The sequence below is a fragment of the Lepidochelys olivacea genome (genome assembly GCF_965140295.1).
Source record: "Lepidochelys olivacea isolate rLepOli2 genome assembly, chromosome: 5".
Classification (NCBI taxonomy): Eukaryota; Metazoa; Chordata; order Testudines; family Cheloniidae; genus Lepidochelys; species Lepidochelys olivacea.
The window spans coordinates 123,473,776-123,490,402 of NC_140415.1; the positions used below are offsets into that span (position 1 = coordinate 123,473,776).

Consider the following 16,627-nt stretch of genomic DNA (forward strand, 5'->3'; position numbering starts at 1 on the left):
AAGTTGATGAGCCTGCTACAGCTCTGACTAAGAAAGTTGGTTCATAGAATCATAGAAGATTGGGGTTGGAAGAGACCTCAGGAGGTCACCTAGTCCAACCCCCTGCTCAAAGCAGGACCAACCCCAACTAAATCATCCCAGCCAGAGCTTTGTCAAGCCGGGCCTTAAAAACCTCTGAGGATGGCAGGGCCGTCCGGAGGATTCAGGGGGCCTGGGGTCTTTGGCGGCAGGGGTCCTTCTGCTCCGGGTCTCCAGGGCACTTCGCCGAAGACATGGAGCGGAAGGACCCTGCTTCCGAAGTACCACCGAAGACCCGGAGCGGAAGAAGCGGCGGCGGGTCCTTCACTCTGGGTGTGTTTGGCAGCACTGAAGGACCCCCCACCGCCGAAGTGCCACCGAAAACTCTTGTGCGGGTGCCTGAAAATTCTTGTGGGGGCCCCTGGGGGGCCCGGAGCTGGAGCAAATTGCCCCACTTGCTCCTCCCCTCTGGGCGGCCCTGGAGGATGGAGATTCCACCACCTCCCTAGGTAACCCATTCCAGTGCTTCACCATCCTCCTAGTGAAATAGTGTTTCCTAATATCCAATCTAGACCTCCCCCACTGCAACTTGAGACCATTGCTCCTTGTTCTGTCATCTGCCATCACTGAGAACAGCCGAGCTCCATCCTCTTTGGAACTCCCCTTCAGGTAGTTGAAGGCTGCTATCAAATCTCCCCTCACTCTTCTCTTCTGCAGACTAAATAAGCCCAGTTCCCTCAGCCTCTCCTCATAAGTCATGTGCCCCAGCTCCTTAGTCATTTTTGTTGCCCTCCGCTGGACTCTCCAATTTTTCCACATCCTTCTTGTAGTGGGGGGCCCAAAACTGGACACAATACTCCAGATGTGTATTCACGAGTGCCGAATAGAAGGGAATAATCACTTCCCTCAGTCTGCTGACAATGCCCCTACTAATGCAGCCCGATATGCCGGTAGCCTTCTTGGCACCAAGGGCACACCGTTGATTCATATCCAGCTTTTCATCCACTGTAATCCCCAGGTCCTTTTCTGCAGAACTGCCACTTAGCCAGTCAGTCCCCAGCCTGTAGCAGTGCATGGGATTCTTCCGTCCTAAGTGCAGGACTCTGCACTTGTCCTTGCTGAACCTCATCAGATTTCTTTTGGCCCAATCCTCCAATTTGTCTAGGTCACTCTGGACCCTATCCCTACCCTCCAGCATATCTACCTCTCCCCCCAGCTTAGTGTCATCTGCAGACTTGCTGAGGGTGCAGTCCATCCCATCATCCAGATCATTAATGAAGATGTTGAACAAAACTGCCCCAGGACCGACCCCTGCCCCAGACGACCTCCACTTGATACCGGCTGCCAACTAGACATTGAGCCATTGATCATTACCCGTTGAGCCTGACGATCTAGCCAGCTTTCTATCCACCTTATAGTCCATTCATCCAATCCATACTTCTTTAACTTGCTGGCAAGAATACTGTGAGAGACCATATCAAAAGCTTTGCTAAAGTCAAGGTATATCATGTCTACTGCTTTCCCCATATCCACAGAACCAGTTATCTCATCATAGAAGGCGATCAGATTGGTCAGCCGTGACTTGCTCTTGGTGAATCCATGTTGACTGTTCCTGATCACCTTCCTCTCTTCCAAGTGCTTCAAAATGAATTCCTTGAGCACCTGCTTCATGATTTTTCCAGGGACTGAGGTGAGGCTCACCGGTCTGTAGTTCCCCGGATTCTCCTTCTTCCCTTTTTTAAAGATGGGCACTATATTTGCCTTTTTCCAGTCATCCAGGACCTCCCGCAATCGCCACGAGTTTTCAAAGAGTATGGCCAATGACTGTGCAATCACATCAGCCAAGTCCCTCAGCACCCTCAGATGCATTAGATCCAAATGCATGGATTGTGCATGTCCAGCTTTTCTAAATAGTCCTTAATCTGTTCTTTTACCACTGAGGGTTGCTCATTCCTCCCCATACTGTGCTGCCCAGTGCAGCAGTCTGGGAGCTGACCTTGTCTGTGAAGACAGAGGCAAAAAAAGCATTAAATACTTCAGCTTTTTCCACATCATCTCTCACTAGGCTGCCTCTCCCGTTCAGTAAGAGCCCCTTGGCTCTTGGTTCTTTTAGCTCAGGCAGTAGAGGCTCATGCATTAAATTCTAAGGTCCCAGGCCAGGTTTGATCCCCACTGCCATTGACCTAGCCAGGGACATCACTTTGCACATCTATAAATATGGTATATACATAAGGTAGACTTCAGCACCCTCCATCCCTTGATGCATGAGACCTGAGTAGCAACAGGACAAAAAGATGGTTCAGGCCATTTTACCGCCCTTCAAAACTAATTTCCAAAATATGGAATTATGTGATTGGGCCAAACTCTAGCCTATGTCAAATAATCATGACAGAATTCAAGGCTTCTACTTACACTGGCCTGTCCATTATGGTTTGACTGTTGGAAGGAGGAGAACTTATTTCAAAAAGAGAAAGTTCTATGCTGAACTGAATGTTGGGTTGCAATAGGAAATTTCTAGCAGACAGGTTTTTTTTAAACAAGTTTAAAAAGTTTCCCTAGCATCATCTCTAGTTTTCTTGATGGGGAAAAAAGCAACCTTTGTGTGATATTTTTTGTAAGTACCTTGAATGGATTGCACAAGCCAAAAAGGATGAGGATGACATTTCCATGTAGTATTCAGTCAAGCCACTCTAAATCCAGTGATGATCAAATGTGTACAAGGCAGGAAGAAACCATGTGCAGCTTTCCCCCTAAACCTTGAATCTATTCCAGAATTTTTGGAAATGTGCTCCTTTTAAATGTGTTTTCTCTCCTTCCTGGCTTTTGTTGGTTTATTAGAACTGTATTATTATAGTGATTTATTTCTAAAAGAGAAGCCAGGAAAATCCTGCATCATGTTGGCCGAGTCCTCTGGCTGCTCGGCAGCAGATGCTGAGGAAACCAAAAGGGAGTTAATTCAGCTCAGGGTTGTTTTATGGTAACATCCTTCCAGATTTTCAGGCAGAAATCTCTGCGCACCAGAGAGCTCCAGTGCAAGGGCAAGTTATGAGGGTAAGGTAGAAGGCTGACAATTCTCTGTGGAAAGAGGAAACATTCCTGCAGCATCCGCTCCATACCTCCATCCTTATAGAAAAAGCTGGTCCTTTTTTCTCTGTGGTATTGTGTAATACAGAGCATTCCAATGTCTCCTTTCACTCCCCAAGTTCTCTCTGTTCTACATAAATGTTGGTTCTTCTGGCTTCCAGTGTTGGGAAATGATTTACACCAGAAATGCAGAACTGTGGGGTTACTGAGACAGGAGAAAGGAATTTGCCAGCATTTCAGGTTTCCCTCATAAGCCATTGGTGTCTCCTAGGGTTGCCAACTGTCTAGTCACACAAACCCAAACACCCTTACCCCGCTCCTTCCCTGAGAACCCGCCCCTGCCCCGCCTCTTCTCTGACGCCCTGCCCCACTTCCTCCATCCTCCCCCCCCCCAGTCGCTTGCTCTCCCTCACCCCTCACTCACTTTCACTGGGCTGGGGCAGGGGGATGGGGTGTGGGAGGGGGTGCAGTCTCTGGGCTGAAGCCGAGGGGTTCGGAGTATGGGAGGGAGCTCTGGGCTGCACCTGGGGCAAGGGGTTGGGATGCAGGAGGGGGTGCGGGGTGAAAGCTCTGGGAGGGAGTTTGGGTGCTGGAAGGGGCTCAGGGGTTGGGGTGTGGGAGCGGGGAGGGGTGCGGGCTCTGGCTGGGCGGTGCTTACCTCGGGCAGCTCCCGGCCAGCTGTGCGGCGGGGCTGAGGCAGGCTCCCCACCTACCCTGGCCCCACGCTGCTCCAGGAAGCGGCCGGCACATCCCTGTGGCCGGGGCGGGGGGAGGGGCAGTGCCAGGGGTCTCCATGCGCTGCTTATGCCCCGAGCGCCGACTCTGCAGCTCCCATTGGCTGGGAACCGTGCCCAATGGGAGCTGCCGGGGCAGAGCCTGTTTTAGCTCCGCTGCGCTGCCGACTGGGAGCCGCCTAAGGTAAGCAGGGCAAGGGGTCTCCGCCCACTGCCCCCTCCATGCGCTGCTCCCAGAAGTGGCCAGCATGTACCTGCGGCCCCTGGTCGGGGGGCCAAGGCAGACACTGCCCCCGTAGCTCCCATTGGCCCCAGCACTGCTGCTCTCTTCCCTCCCCCTCCCCCCCCCGCAGGAGTAGATATTAAGGGGTAGATATTGTTGTCTAAACATATTTAGGCAAAAAAAATCACTTTTCACCCAAAACAAAAATATCCATAGAAAATTGTAAGTTTGGACATTTTCCAGTTTTCCAACAAAAAAACAAACTTTTTTTGAAATCTGAAACTTTTTTTTCCAGTCAGAAACCCAAAATAATGCTTGCAGGAAATTTCAGGCTAAATAAATGATATTTTCCACACACAAAAATTGCTGCTTTTCGACCAGCTTCGTTAAGGAGAGGAGAATCGGGTCCAAAGAGCCTTGCACAGCAAGTCAGTGACAGATACATGTAAATAACTCATCTCTCCCAATTCAGTCTCCTCTTCTAATTACCTGGGACTTATCAAGTGCAGGTGTAAATGGCAGCCCAAGGGGCAAGACACTGGAGAATCGGGCTTGGTGTCAGGCTCAGCATCTCAATAGAAAAACCACTGTAATGCTCCAATAATTGTTTCCTGCAATAATTCTTTTCCATACTTGCCCTAAAATAGATTATGGATTTCTTTGTCACAGCCTCGTTTATTTTCAAATAATTATGTCATAAATGGAACACAAAGGGAAGAATTCACGTTTTGGTTCTGTTCTCATCTATGGGATCAATGGATCCCTGGGTAGATTTGCACTGCAATGTTCAACTGACTGTCATACTTCATTTTCACATGTAATTGAAGGCACAAGAATATAGACGTACCTATTTAAGCTAAGCAGGGTCATACTGGGTGACTGTAAGGATGGGAGATCTCCAGAGAACAACTCAGGTGGTGCACTGACTGGTATCGGGAACTGACTCTTCCCTCTCAATCAATATTGAATCTGTGTCCTAGCCTGAGACCTAATCCAGGATCACGCCCAGGGTACTATTGTTGTTATTATTTATTTGTATTATTGTAGTGCCTAGTAGCCCCAGTCATAAACTAGGACCCAATTTTGCTTGGTGGAAGACAAAGGTGCTGTCTTTTGGAGGGGATATAAAGGCCAGGTGCTGACCTTTGGTGCTCTTAAAATCCCACGCTACTTTTCACAAAAGCAGATGTGCAGTGTTATGGCAAATTCCGTGGGCCCTATGTTAAGAATTGATGAGGTTGGTAAAGCGCTGTGATGTCCTTCTGGATGAAAAGGGCTATGTGAATAGGGAGAAAAAATAAGGAAACAGTTTCTTCCTCTTGTTCAGTGTTTGCTACCAGAGGCTTGCTTATGGAATATCAAGTATCCTTGGATCTCGCAATAAAATTATAGGTAGCAGATACAAAAGCTGATCAATAGCTTTTCAAAAGTGCGAATTGTCTTATTCTCAAAGACAGGTTTCAGAGTAACAGCCGTGTTAGTCTCTATTCGCAAAAAGAAAAGGAGGACTTGTGGCACCTTAGAGACGAACCAATTTATTTGAGCATAAGCTTTTGTGAGCTACAGCATCCGATGAAGTGAGCTGTAGCTCACGAAAGCTTATGCTCAAATAAATTTGTTCGTCTCTAAGGTGCCACAAGTCCTCCTTTTCTTATTCTTAAAAGCAACCACTGAAGAGATTTTCAAAACTGCTGAAGGGAATTAGGAATACAAATCCCAATGAAAGACAGTGGAATTTGTGACGGGGCATGTACCCCACACAGGCTCCAAAAGGGTTAATGTGGACCTGAGAGGCCAGTTAATATACCAGGCTGGACCTGGAGGGAGAGCCAGGCTTAAATGAGGATGAAGCAGAACTGAGGAAGGGCTGGGATAAGAGTATGAGCAAAGGGAAGCTGCCGGGAGAGAGTCTGCCATCGCTCTCTGGGACTAGAAACGGTAGAGACACCCAGGAGACAGGAGGTAGGGCGCTCCCTCTCTCTGGGAATGGCCTGGGGAAGGCCGACTGAAAAAAGGCCACAGGGATGGAATAAATCCTATGATGGGCCCTGGAAAGGGAGCCAGGCACAGAGAATCAGCCCTAAGCATCAGCGTTCCAGCAGAGAAAGGAGCTGGGGGAACGCAGCAGCAAGCCAGGGGACTGAGAATCAGAAGAGAGGCTGCATTAAGCACCGGCTGCAGGGAAGCAAGACGGGGCTCAGAAGTTGGAAGTTACTCAGGGAACCAGCAGCAGCGCATCTAAAGGAGCAGACATAGCTGCTTAATACAGGGTCCCTGGGTCAGAACCCAGAGCAGAGGGTGGGCCTGAGTTTCCCTACCAGCCACAAGGAGGGGTGTACAAGCCCAAGGTAGGAGCTGAAGACTGATCCTGAAGGAGAGGCCAAGAAATAGCCCATGAGGGGTGGAAGAATCTCTTGTGTTGGGACACTTCTAGGCTTGTCGTTGTACTTTTGCTACCCCAGAAGGGATGGATTTAAATCGTGATTTGGCCGGAGGGCTGCGTTACAGCAAGCGAGACCACCCCAATGCTGGAGCATCCATCGGGAGGGGGCACTGGATGGAAAGGGAGCCATTATTCCACTCCCGGCCACGAGGAGGTGGTGCTCAGGGGTGAGTGAACCCCCGCTCGGTGCTCCTGAATCTGTTAGACGCTCTTGAAAATGTCCCGCTGTGTAAGTGACGATAAACGAACTGGAGCCATGAACCACTTTACAGCACCTGGGTGGGCGTGATAGTTGCAACTGAGCTCATGCACATCCTGAGAGATATGAGAGAGCGAATGTGCTTGAGTATTTGAGCCACAAGGGAAGCAAAAATTGCTGAAACACTTGCTGGCTTTCAGTCATCTTTCCTTCACTTTAAAGTTAAACCTGCTGCAGTGACTTGGAACAGGTCACATTGTAATGGTTGTGCCTGTTTGCATGGCTTTGCTCGGCAGGACAGATTTGTTCCAGGGAAAGTAATTTTTCAAAGCTTGAGGGTGGTGGTTGCATGGGGCCTTAAATATTGGTGGATTGAGGCTGAGAGCTCTGTAACTTTCAGCAGTTTGAATCCTTCCTTTCCCTTTTCCTTGCTGATTTACTCACAGCTTGCCTCGTAGGGTACGTCCTTCTCCGATGGGACACATTCCTCTGCTGCAAATTGAGTGCTGTGCTCTTGATTAATTTAGTTCATTCTGCTGTTGTACTCTGGCATTAAAAATGCATCTACGCAAATTTTCCCATACACTAAATTCAGTCAACATCCTACAGCACTTAGCTGCTTCACGCCTTGAATTGATAGCTGGTGAGGGGTAAGCTCCATTTCAGCATCTCACTGAAAGGGTGGTTAGGGTGCCACTGTGGAGCTCTGGAGACCAGCATTCAGTTCCTTACTCCACCACAGACTTCCTGTATGACTTCAGGCAACTCTCTTTGTGCCTCAGTTCCCCTTCTGTATCATGGGAATAACAGTGCTTCCCCACCGCACAGGGGTGTCGTTAGGATACCTATGTTAAAAAATAGTGAGGGTCTTGGATACTGTGGTGATGGAGACTATGTAAGTATCTAACAGAGAGAGCTCTCATAGGCTGCGAGAGTCTTTGCAGTGTAGGTCCTTCCTTTTATTTTTGTCTGTATTTCTGGTGAGAACTGGTGAAGGATGTTTCTCTAATAAACGGACTTTAAGACAATTCCAAATTAGAGCAAAATTCTAGTACCAGATCTGCCCTGGGTGGATCTCAGTTGACATTCTGTCCTCCCTGCATGTGTTTAAATCTTATTAACAGAAGTATAATATTTTGTGTCCAGCAGCCTTCAGACCAACTGTATGCTCCTCACACACGCACATGTTTGCAGAGCTAAATAATAGAATGACTGAGGTAAATAATAGCTGAGGGAGAGATGAAAGCAAGGGAGGGGAAGAGGGTATTTGAGATTTGAAATGAGATGGAGAATAAGGCAGGTGGAGAGAGAGGGGAAGTTTGTTCCAAGTGAAGGCTCTTGCATCTCATATGCTGAGTGTGTGGAGAGGAGGCCAGTGCTTAATGAGCAGAGAGAGGAGCCTTTTCAGGTAGGCTGGAGTGAACCCTTAGTGGTTATGAAGAGCAAGGAGAGTGATTCTAAATTGGACCCTGAAGCGAAGGAATAGACAATGGAGTAGGGTGAGAAGCCAGGCAGCAGCATTGTGCCTGCTGGAGTCTGGAGAGCTGGGACTTGGCTGAAAGGGAGTTTGCTGAGGGAGCCCAAGATACAAGCAAGGCATGGAAGAAGACTTCAGCAAAGGCAGAGTTGAGGCTGATATACAGCCATGGAACATGGTGGGCTTATTTGGGGTTAAGCATGATGCCAACTTTATGGACAGTAGAGGCAAATAAGAGTCATTTGGCAAGAAGACAAGACCTAGAAGATGCCTACACAGCTATCTGGTAGAACTAGTTGTAAAATGGGAACACTTCCTTCTCCCCCCGCCCCCACCAAAAATTGAAAATTTTGAGCAGCTCCAGAAGCAGTCAAGGAGGATGGCACGAACCATACTGTCAAAAGCTGAGTTGAGATCAAGGGGGATGTGGAGGAGGAGGGAAGTAAAATTTCAGTACAAGAAGGGCATCCGCTGGCTACAGGGAGGATTGTGGATTCCATGCTATGGCCTGTCAGATGAGAATCTGTCCAGGATATTGTTATGTGATATGTGCTTTGTTCGCTAGAGAAATGAGAAAAGGCCTCTTTATCGCACTCTTTGCGAGAAAGGAGAGTTTAGAGGAGGATCAGTCATTGGACGGCATGTCAGGCTCCAGGGGGAGGGAGTAAGGAATTCATTGACAATGGCAGATTTTTGACAATCGGGTAAACTCCAGTATTGAAGGGAACGGTTTTGTTGACACTGGTGAGGATGTGTTAGGGAAAAAGGTTTCCCCTCCCATCTAGGGTTAGGAGGGTAGCCTTCCCTGGACTTCTGTATTAGCCAAACAAAACACAGAGTCTTGGCTCTTTGATAAAGTGAGGCACTTTAATGCTAGCAAGTACGACAGCTGAAGGGCTCACCAATTCCTTTACAGAGGAAAATGGTGAAGCCCCAAACAAAGAACAGAGATGGGCTTTTATAGCCTGGTTCAACATACAGTGTGATATCTCTTCCAGTTCAAGCCGGTTAACCCAGTCTGTTTGAAATTCTGGGGTAGGTATAAACATGGAGGCTTATCTGTATAAGGAATTCTTTCCCCAAAACAGGGAGTACAGGTTACACACAGTAACCTTAGAGAGAAGACAGATAAGCATAGAAAAAAGACAGAGGCCTAGCTTTACATGATTATAGGGTTGTTTTCTGGTTCTTTTCTTTATCAGATGGACAGAGCAAGGGCTGGGCAAACAATAGGAAATAAAGGAGGTCATTTTCTTATGGAACTGGCTGGTTATAAGCAGAGTACAAGAAAGGGGAGTGCCACTCATTCAGGGCAGGAATTGTCTCCGATCTGTGTTTACACAGTGCTCAGCACAATCCCTGTTGGGGGCCTATGGGCACTCCCAGAATATTTAAATATAATAAAAATAATATAATATATCAAAAGCAGAACATCAGAGCAGAGAACCAACACAAATATTGTCGAAAGCATTCTTCCCTTGTAATTGCAAGCCTTTTCAAACTAGAGGTGTCCTCTGTTACATAATGTAGTGGTCCATGAAATAAACTTCGAATACCTGGTGAGAATAGCTTCTACTATCTAAACTGTCAGACATAATACTTTGCTACTGATCGGTCAACGCTGCAGAATTGATTCTATTTTATGTATGTATGTGCGGTGTTTTTGAATGCTTGCTTAAAAATGGCAGACTGTGTTTAAAAAACAGTGAGGCGATGGATTAATAACGAGATCCCCCAAAAGCAGAAATGTAAGGAAATGTACAAAGCTTATTGCAACAACCAGAAATCACTGGGCATTCTATAGCTCCCCCCAAACTAGTCTCATAGCGATCTAACTCCATTGAATTTAGCGGTGTTACTCCAGATTTACACCAGTGTAGGTGAGATCAGTATCCGGGCCAACGATTCTCTAATACTGGCTTTGTTTCTTTTTGCATACATCACCATAGACAGCACATCATCAGTTCTTACAGCACTGAATAAAAAGCCCCACCCTCTAATGCAATTTTCTTGTCATCTCGACTGTTTAATTAAGTAGGAAGCTCGTGTGAAACGGCAGCTTGTGAGCCTTACTTTCTTCCCCAGTGGAAGTAACAGTAATAGATACTTTATCTAGAAATATACCATACGCCAGTCAAATCTGGAACTGAATTCCATTTACAATGGCCTTATTCTTGTTGAACAGTGGGTTAATATCCTGATTTAACAGGGTCCTTTTGTGCATAACTTCAAGCATGGGAGTAGTCCTAGTGAAGTCAGCAGGACTACAGAGATGCTTGAAGCTGTGCATATGCTCAAGTACTCTGCCATATCGCAATCTGCATTGGAAATGTCTGCGTCCGTCACACTGCTATAAAACTGGTTGGAGAGAAGAATCAGGCCCCTTGTGTCAAACCATTTGATGCTACCTCACAAACACTGTCTAACTGCTTCTTAAGTGCTCTGCTAATTTGATAAGCACAGAAATCCATGGGACTGTGGGTATCTAGTCTAGTTTAGTCAGACTGGTGTAAATCTGGAGTAACACTACTGAAGTCAATGGATTGTTTTAAAAGGAGACCTTTTATTTTGATCAGTATTTTTGTGTGTTCTACTTAGATGTCTCCTGCCTGAAAACGTTTGTTGTCTTTATCCACCTAATTGTGCCTCCTCTTAAATTAGATTGGAAGCTCTACCGATGCTGTGTACACGCCTAGTACAATGGGGCCACAATCCTGATTGGGGCTTCCGGGTACTGCAGTAGCACAAATAACAAAGGGGAACAAATCCCGGGTCACTTTTAAACTGTTTTGCGCTGATGGTCTTTTATTTTCTTCCACTCCGGCTACTGAATTGAACTACATTGAACTATGTGCTAGCTCTGAGCACAGATAGAATAAACTGGATAAAGACAATATTTCAGTGCAGCTTCACACATTGGCTCTTCCCTCTCAAATTCCATTTTTAACGTGCATTTTATAAGGCTGGCATCTCTACCCATCAGCAGTTAGAATTACAATGAGGCTGGGCATACTTGGCTTGAATCAATAAGGATGCTCATCTAGGTTAATAAGAATAAATTATTGTTGCACTGGAAACAATGTACTGTTGCAACAAATAAAGTGCTCTAAGAATAGTCATTTGATATTTATAGGTGAGCTCAGTGCATGTGTTTTATTATCTACTACTTGGGCCCTCTCCTAATGGCGTGGTTTCTTTTCCCACATCCTTATTAGCTCAGTTACCTAGAATTGCTGTGAGTACACCCTTTGTATAAAGTTAATTTATGCTACTTCAGTCTGGATTCTTTTTTCTACTGAAGTCCATTATAAATATATAATAGTCAAATTCCACTGACTTCAGTGGCAGCAGAGTTCGGACAGTAGCAAGAGCTTTTGAAAATCCAACCCAAGATAATCAACTTCCAGTGACCCTATCTCAAATAAGTTTAGTGATCTCAGACTAGTTCCCATTGTTCATATTAATTCCAGTTTAAAAAAAAAAAAAGAGGCCCACAGGATCCACAGTTGCACCAAATCTCTGTTTATTTTTGTTTATCCTCCAATCCCCAGAATAATTTAGAGTGGTCTCAAGGCTGCTCTAAGTTATGCGTAGTTGCAGTGGCTCCCAAGAGGCCATTATGTAGCCACGTTGTGCATTCCAGCCACCCTACAGTAAAGCCAGGAGGGGAGGGTGTAGAGAGTTGCATTCCTCCATGCCAGGGGACTCCTCAACTGCCTACCTGTGGAGGCTTTACGGTCCTGTTACATCTCCAGAGCGTGGGTCAGGATTTAGCCCAGAAAATTGAGCTTCATTTTCCAGTGTGGATGCCTCAGTTGCATCCACACACAAAAAAATGTGTGTGTGAGTATTGGCTAGTTACATAAGTTGGCACCAAGGGATAAACACAGTGCCATTGAAGTCCAAGGGAGCAGGATCATGCTTGGGAGCCTTTTCTTCACTTGTAAAAAGGTGTGTTCTTAAGCTGAGTTAGCAAAATCAAGGTACAATCCTAGGGAAGACAAGGCTGTGTGTAGTGTTCACATGTGCTAGCAGGTCAAGGTCAAGATTATGGGAGAGCCTAACCTGCCAGTGTGTATGAAAGTACAGACTGCCTCGTCTTCTCTAGGATTTTACCTCCTGTTAGGTGTCTTGAGTTAGCTAACTTAAGAACACACCGTTTATTTCCTGATGACAATAAAGCCTAGGTGTTGTTACCAGCTTTGTCCGTTACTTTGCGGTATGCTCCTTTTTGGGTTACTCTTCTGGGAGGGGGTTTCTGTGCTTCTATCAATGCACTGCTTGTGTCACTTGTGTTCTCATATGTGTCACTTGTGTTCTCATTCTCCCTGCTGCAAGTCCCCTCCCAATGGAGCTATCCTGCAGGACCTAGGTTCCCCAGGGCTGGGTTCTTCCAGCCTCAGAATCAGACGAACACACACACACGTGCACACACAACAGAGTGAATCTGAGAGGACCGGGTTAATCAGCACTTCCAAGCTGCCACCCTCATAGGCCCTTGGACTCAGCAGGCTGCGTCAAGCAGAACCTCCAAGCTGTCACCCACATTTGCCATGGGCACCGCACCGGAATAGAGCACGCCGGAGCAGGCTGGGTCGAGCAGCACTTCCAAGCTGCCACCCTCATATGCCCCAGGTTCAGCACATCCCTATCCCGACTTTCACGTGACATTGTTCTGGTAGTAACCCACTTGAAGAGCAAATCCCACAGGATTTTTGGGCGCTGCAGGAATATTTTAGCTTAGGTACGAGGAGCGTTGTTGCAGAGTGAATGAGGAAACCAAAAAACACACACAAGGGGGAGAGAGAGAGAGAGGCAACCAGCTTAATCATGAAAGTTATTTATTGCCAGGTAATAACCACTGGGGAGCCAAACAAACAAAACAGTTATAATACTAAATCTAACTTAAACTTGATTATAAAAGTCAGGTTTAGAAAACTATAGCTGATCACACAAGTCAGAGTCAGAAGGCTACACCTAGAGAGAGAGAGAGCTGGGTTCTCACCGCTCTGTGAAGCTTGAATCGATCGGGGGCCCCACGTGGTATAGCTGAGGGTCTGGAGTGCTGGAGACAGGCAGAGCCCACAGCACTATCAGTCAGGAGAAGATGAAGTCCCAGTGGAACTGATGCAGATTTTGGATTCAGGCATCAGAGCATTTAGCTGAGCGTGGGTAGGGGCTTTTGTAGAGAAACAACAGTGGTTCAAGGGAGAACACTAGATTTGTTTATAAAAAAGAAAAGGAGGACTTATGGCACTTTAGAGACTAACAGATTTATTTGAGCATAAGCTTTTGTGAGCTACAGCTCACTTCATCGGATGCTGTAGCTCACAAAAGCTTATGCTCAAATAAATTTGTTAGTCTCTAAGGTGCCACAAGTCCTCCTTTTCTTTTTGCGGATACAGACTAACAGGGCTGCTACTCTGAAACCTGAGATTTGTTTATGTGTAAACTGATGTCTCAAGGGAGTATCCCAAAGTTGTTTTGTTAAGGTTAGACAATGGGAGCTGACCACTTCTGCCTATGGGCGGTGTTCCTTGGAGGGAGCTCACAATGCAATTAGGGAGCTTCACTATTTTGGATACCAATAAAGGATTTATTACTAGAATTGGTCTGATAACTACTGAGCTGGGTGTGTGCAGGCATGGGTTCATTAACATCTGGAGCAGAGATCCCCCATCATGCAGTGCTTCGCTGCTTTTCTGGTCCCTGAGTTCTGTGCGGTTCTTGCCTTGGAATCTCTGTTCTCCATTCTGTATGCTAATGGGGATGCCTCCTTGTTCCATCTTTGATGCAAATGAGGCTAGGGAAGTTGCCTTAATCCTGTTGCCCTTATCCCAGGGGCTTAGGTGTGTCTCCCACTGCCTTTTCATTGCTTTTTGTAAGTCTTCCTTCTGATCGGCTTTGGTTCAAGCGGAGGCTGGGTCTGCGGGGGAGCTCTTTCGTGAGTCAGACAGTCTGGGTACTGCGCTCTGGCTCCCCAAGAACACAGAGCTGACAGGTAACAGTGTGTAAGTGCAATGGTCTGTAGGTACACTGGTGCAGAAGTATTGTCTATGGCCTTGATTCAGGCATCCACCTTTGAACATGTGTCCTTACGATTCTTAAACTTCCCTTTCTTTTTTTCCCGCTGCTACAGATTTTTATCGGCGAGATCTCCATGTATTTTATAAAATCAACCCGAGAAACCCTGATTGTCCAGGAGAAAACTATCTTGACCGGAGAGTGCTGTTACCTGAACCCATTACTACGAAGAATTATACGGTTTATAGGTAAGTGTCCATCACAGAGAGTTTTGCCCCTGCTTGCGGAAACAAAAGAAACAAAAGAACACCAACTTCTTAAGATCTACAGCACAAAACTAATTAAGCTGTGAAATGTTTGCAGGCTTCTTCCACCTTAGAGGGATAGTTCCCCTCAGGACTTGCAAGGTAATATTTAAAATGTGCGAAATCACACTGTATAGAGCTGATTTATATGCAATTTTGCTAGGTTTAATGCTTCTCATGGACCCTGGAACCAAGGTTATGCCCATTAAATCCTTATCTGAATATTTCTATCATTGATATTACAAATTACAATTACTTACAATTTTTTACTCAACAGCCTATCTCTTCACCCTTTTTTTCTCCAAATATAAATTAACCTGAGAAGCGCCAATATGTAATAATCAACTGAGCTGAACCAACAAACAAACCAAACATAGAGACCCCGGACATAATATTCCTCTCATTTTTCATTAGAGACTTTATTAAGTTAATTGCTAAGGAACTGGTGAAAAACATGCAACTTCCAAACACTTTGAAGGCTTCCTCTGGTGGCATTTACCAGCAGCTATGTTTAGTTCATGAATTTCGCTTAATGGAAAAGTTAACTTAGCAGCTATCACTGGGAATCATCCTATAGTTGTTTCAGAGTGGGAAGAATAACACAGTCGCTTGCACTGTAAAGCCTGGCAAACTGACTGAGGGCTAGGTTATCCTACCTGGGGGAGTAAGAACCCCTTTCATCCCCCCCACCCCACCCTCGCCCCACCTCTTGGACTCCTTGCATGGCCTACCACAATCTTGGGACTGGACATGTACAAAGTTAGCAGAGCTACTTGCCCACTTCCTCCCTCCCTGGACCAAGTATGTGGGAAGTGGGCAGCTAGAGACAGGGAATGGGCACAGCCTTGGCTCCACGTCCCCTACTCACTGGTCAGAGTAGCTGAACCAGCACACAGGTGGGGGAATATTAGTTTATTGCTGGTATAAGCCAGCAGTAAATCCTATGTCCCACGGAACAAGAGCAGGAACTGAGAGTCAGAGGAGACGTACCACTCCCTGGTCAGGGCTTTGCCTAAAGTCATAATCTAGCTCAAAGGAAATGAGGCTTGAAACATTAGTGGGGGTTTCCCCCTCCCCCTCGCAATTCTTTACAGTTTTGCTTGGAAACGAAAGGGTGATGTGCTGGTGGTGACGGGCTGCATTGTTCTAATTAGACAACATCCTGGTTGGGAGGACTGTGCTTCATGGACCCTTTATTCCTCCTTGAGCTCTCCTTGTGAAGCTGCTCGGTCTTCTGCACTCACTGATGCAGAAGGGGCATGGTCCTACCTCCTCTTCTGCTGCCTCTGGGGCACTTTGCACCACCAGGGGCAAACTGAGAGAGCAATCTTTATGCAGGGATTGCTCCTGAGAGAGAGCACAGGGGAGGGGTGGAAGAGACGCCTTGCACCTTCTCCCACTCTACACCCCCCCTAGACACAAGGAATAGGCACGTCTGACCCTCAGCATGGCACTTCTCTGATCAGTTCTTCAGATGTACCGTGTAGGAAAATAAAAGATCAGGGAGCTTTCATTAAAAACCAAATACCCTTGAAGTTCAGCTAGTCTCTAGCTCACATTAATGGGCAGTAAACTGCCATTAACAGGGAGCAGGAAGCTGGCTGCTATTTGGGCACTCAGAGCTGTTTTGTGTCCCAGCATTCTCAGCGTGTGACAATAGACTGATCAAATATTCTCGCCTGTGGGGCCAGCGCTAAAAGAGCTCAGACAAACGAGGCAAAACATTTGCTGTGTGTGTTTTCTTATAGGCCGCTCTCCCTGTGTGTAGCCTTCATTTTAATTAGCTTTATTCCTGAGCATTTGCTCTAGCCATTTCTCATCTGGAAAAAAAAATTACAGCTGTGTACAGTGAAGCCTCTGAGAGCAGCAAAATATTAACTTCTCCACACAAATCAGTCTCAGCTCTGCAGGACTGTTTGTTTCCAGAGGGAGAGGAAGTTAACCTGGTCATAAATTGCTTTAAACATGGGTCTTGTTATAAACAGGGGAGGCATATGCTGTAAGCTGGGGGTGACCTTGGTTTGCCCTCCCAGACTTTTGGGCAGCTGCCAAGGGTGGTAGATTTCTGGACAGGTGCTTAGGGTGGCAGATTTGCCTGGCCACCCCTCCATTGTGACAGA

The 16,627-nt window shown here is 46.5% G+C and overlaps 1 protein-coding gene across 2 annotated transcripts in view; it reads left to right on the plus strand.

The window, feature by feature from the left end:
• The window catches only part of PLPPR1 (phospholipid phosphatase related 1), a 178,631-nt gene that overhangs the window by 137,544 nt on the left and 24,460 nt on the right, over positions 1 to 16,627 (plus strand). For both annotated transcript variants that reach the window (XM_084628281.1, XM_084628280.1), the window contains exon 4: positions 14,318 to 14,450. In XM_084628281.1, the coding sequence (XP_084484407.1) occupies positions 14,318 to 14,450 (133 nt within the window). The remainder of the gene's footprint in view (positions 1 to 14,317; positions 14,451 to 16,627) is intronic.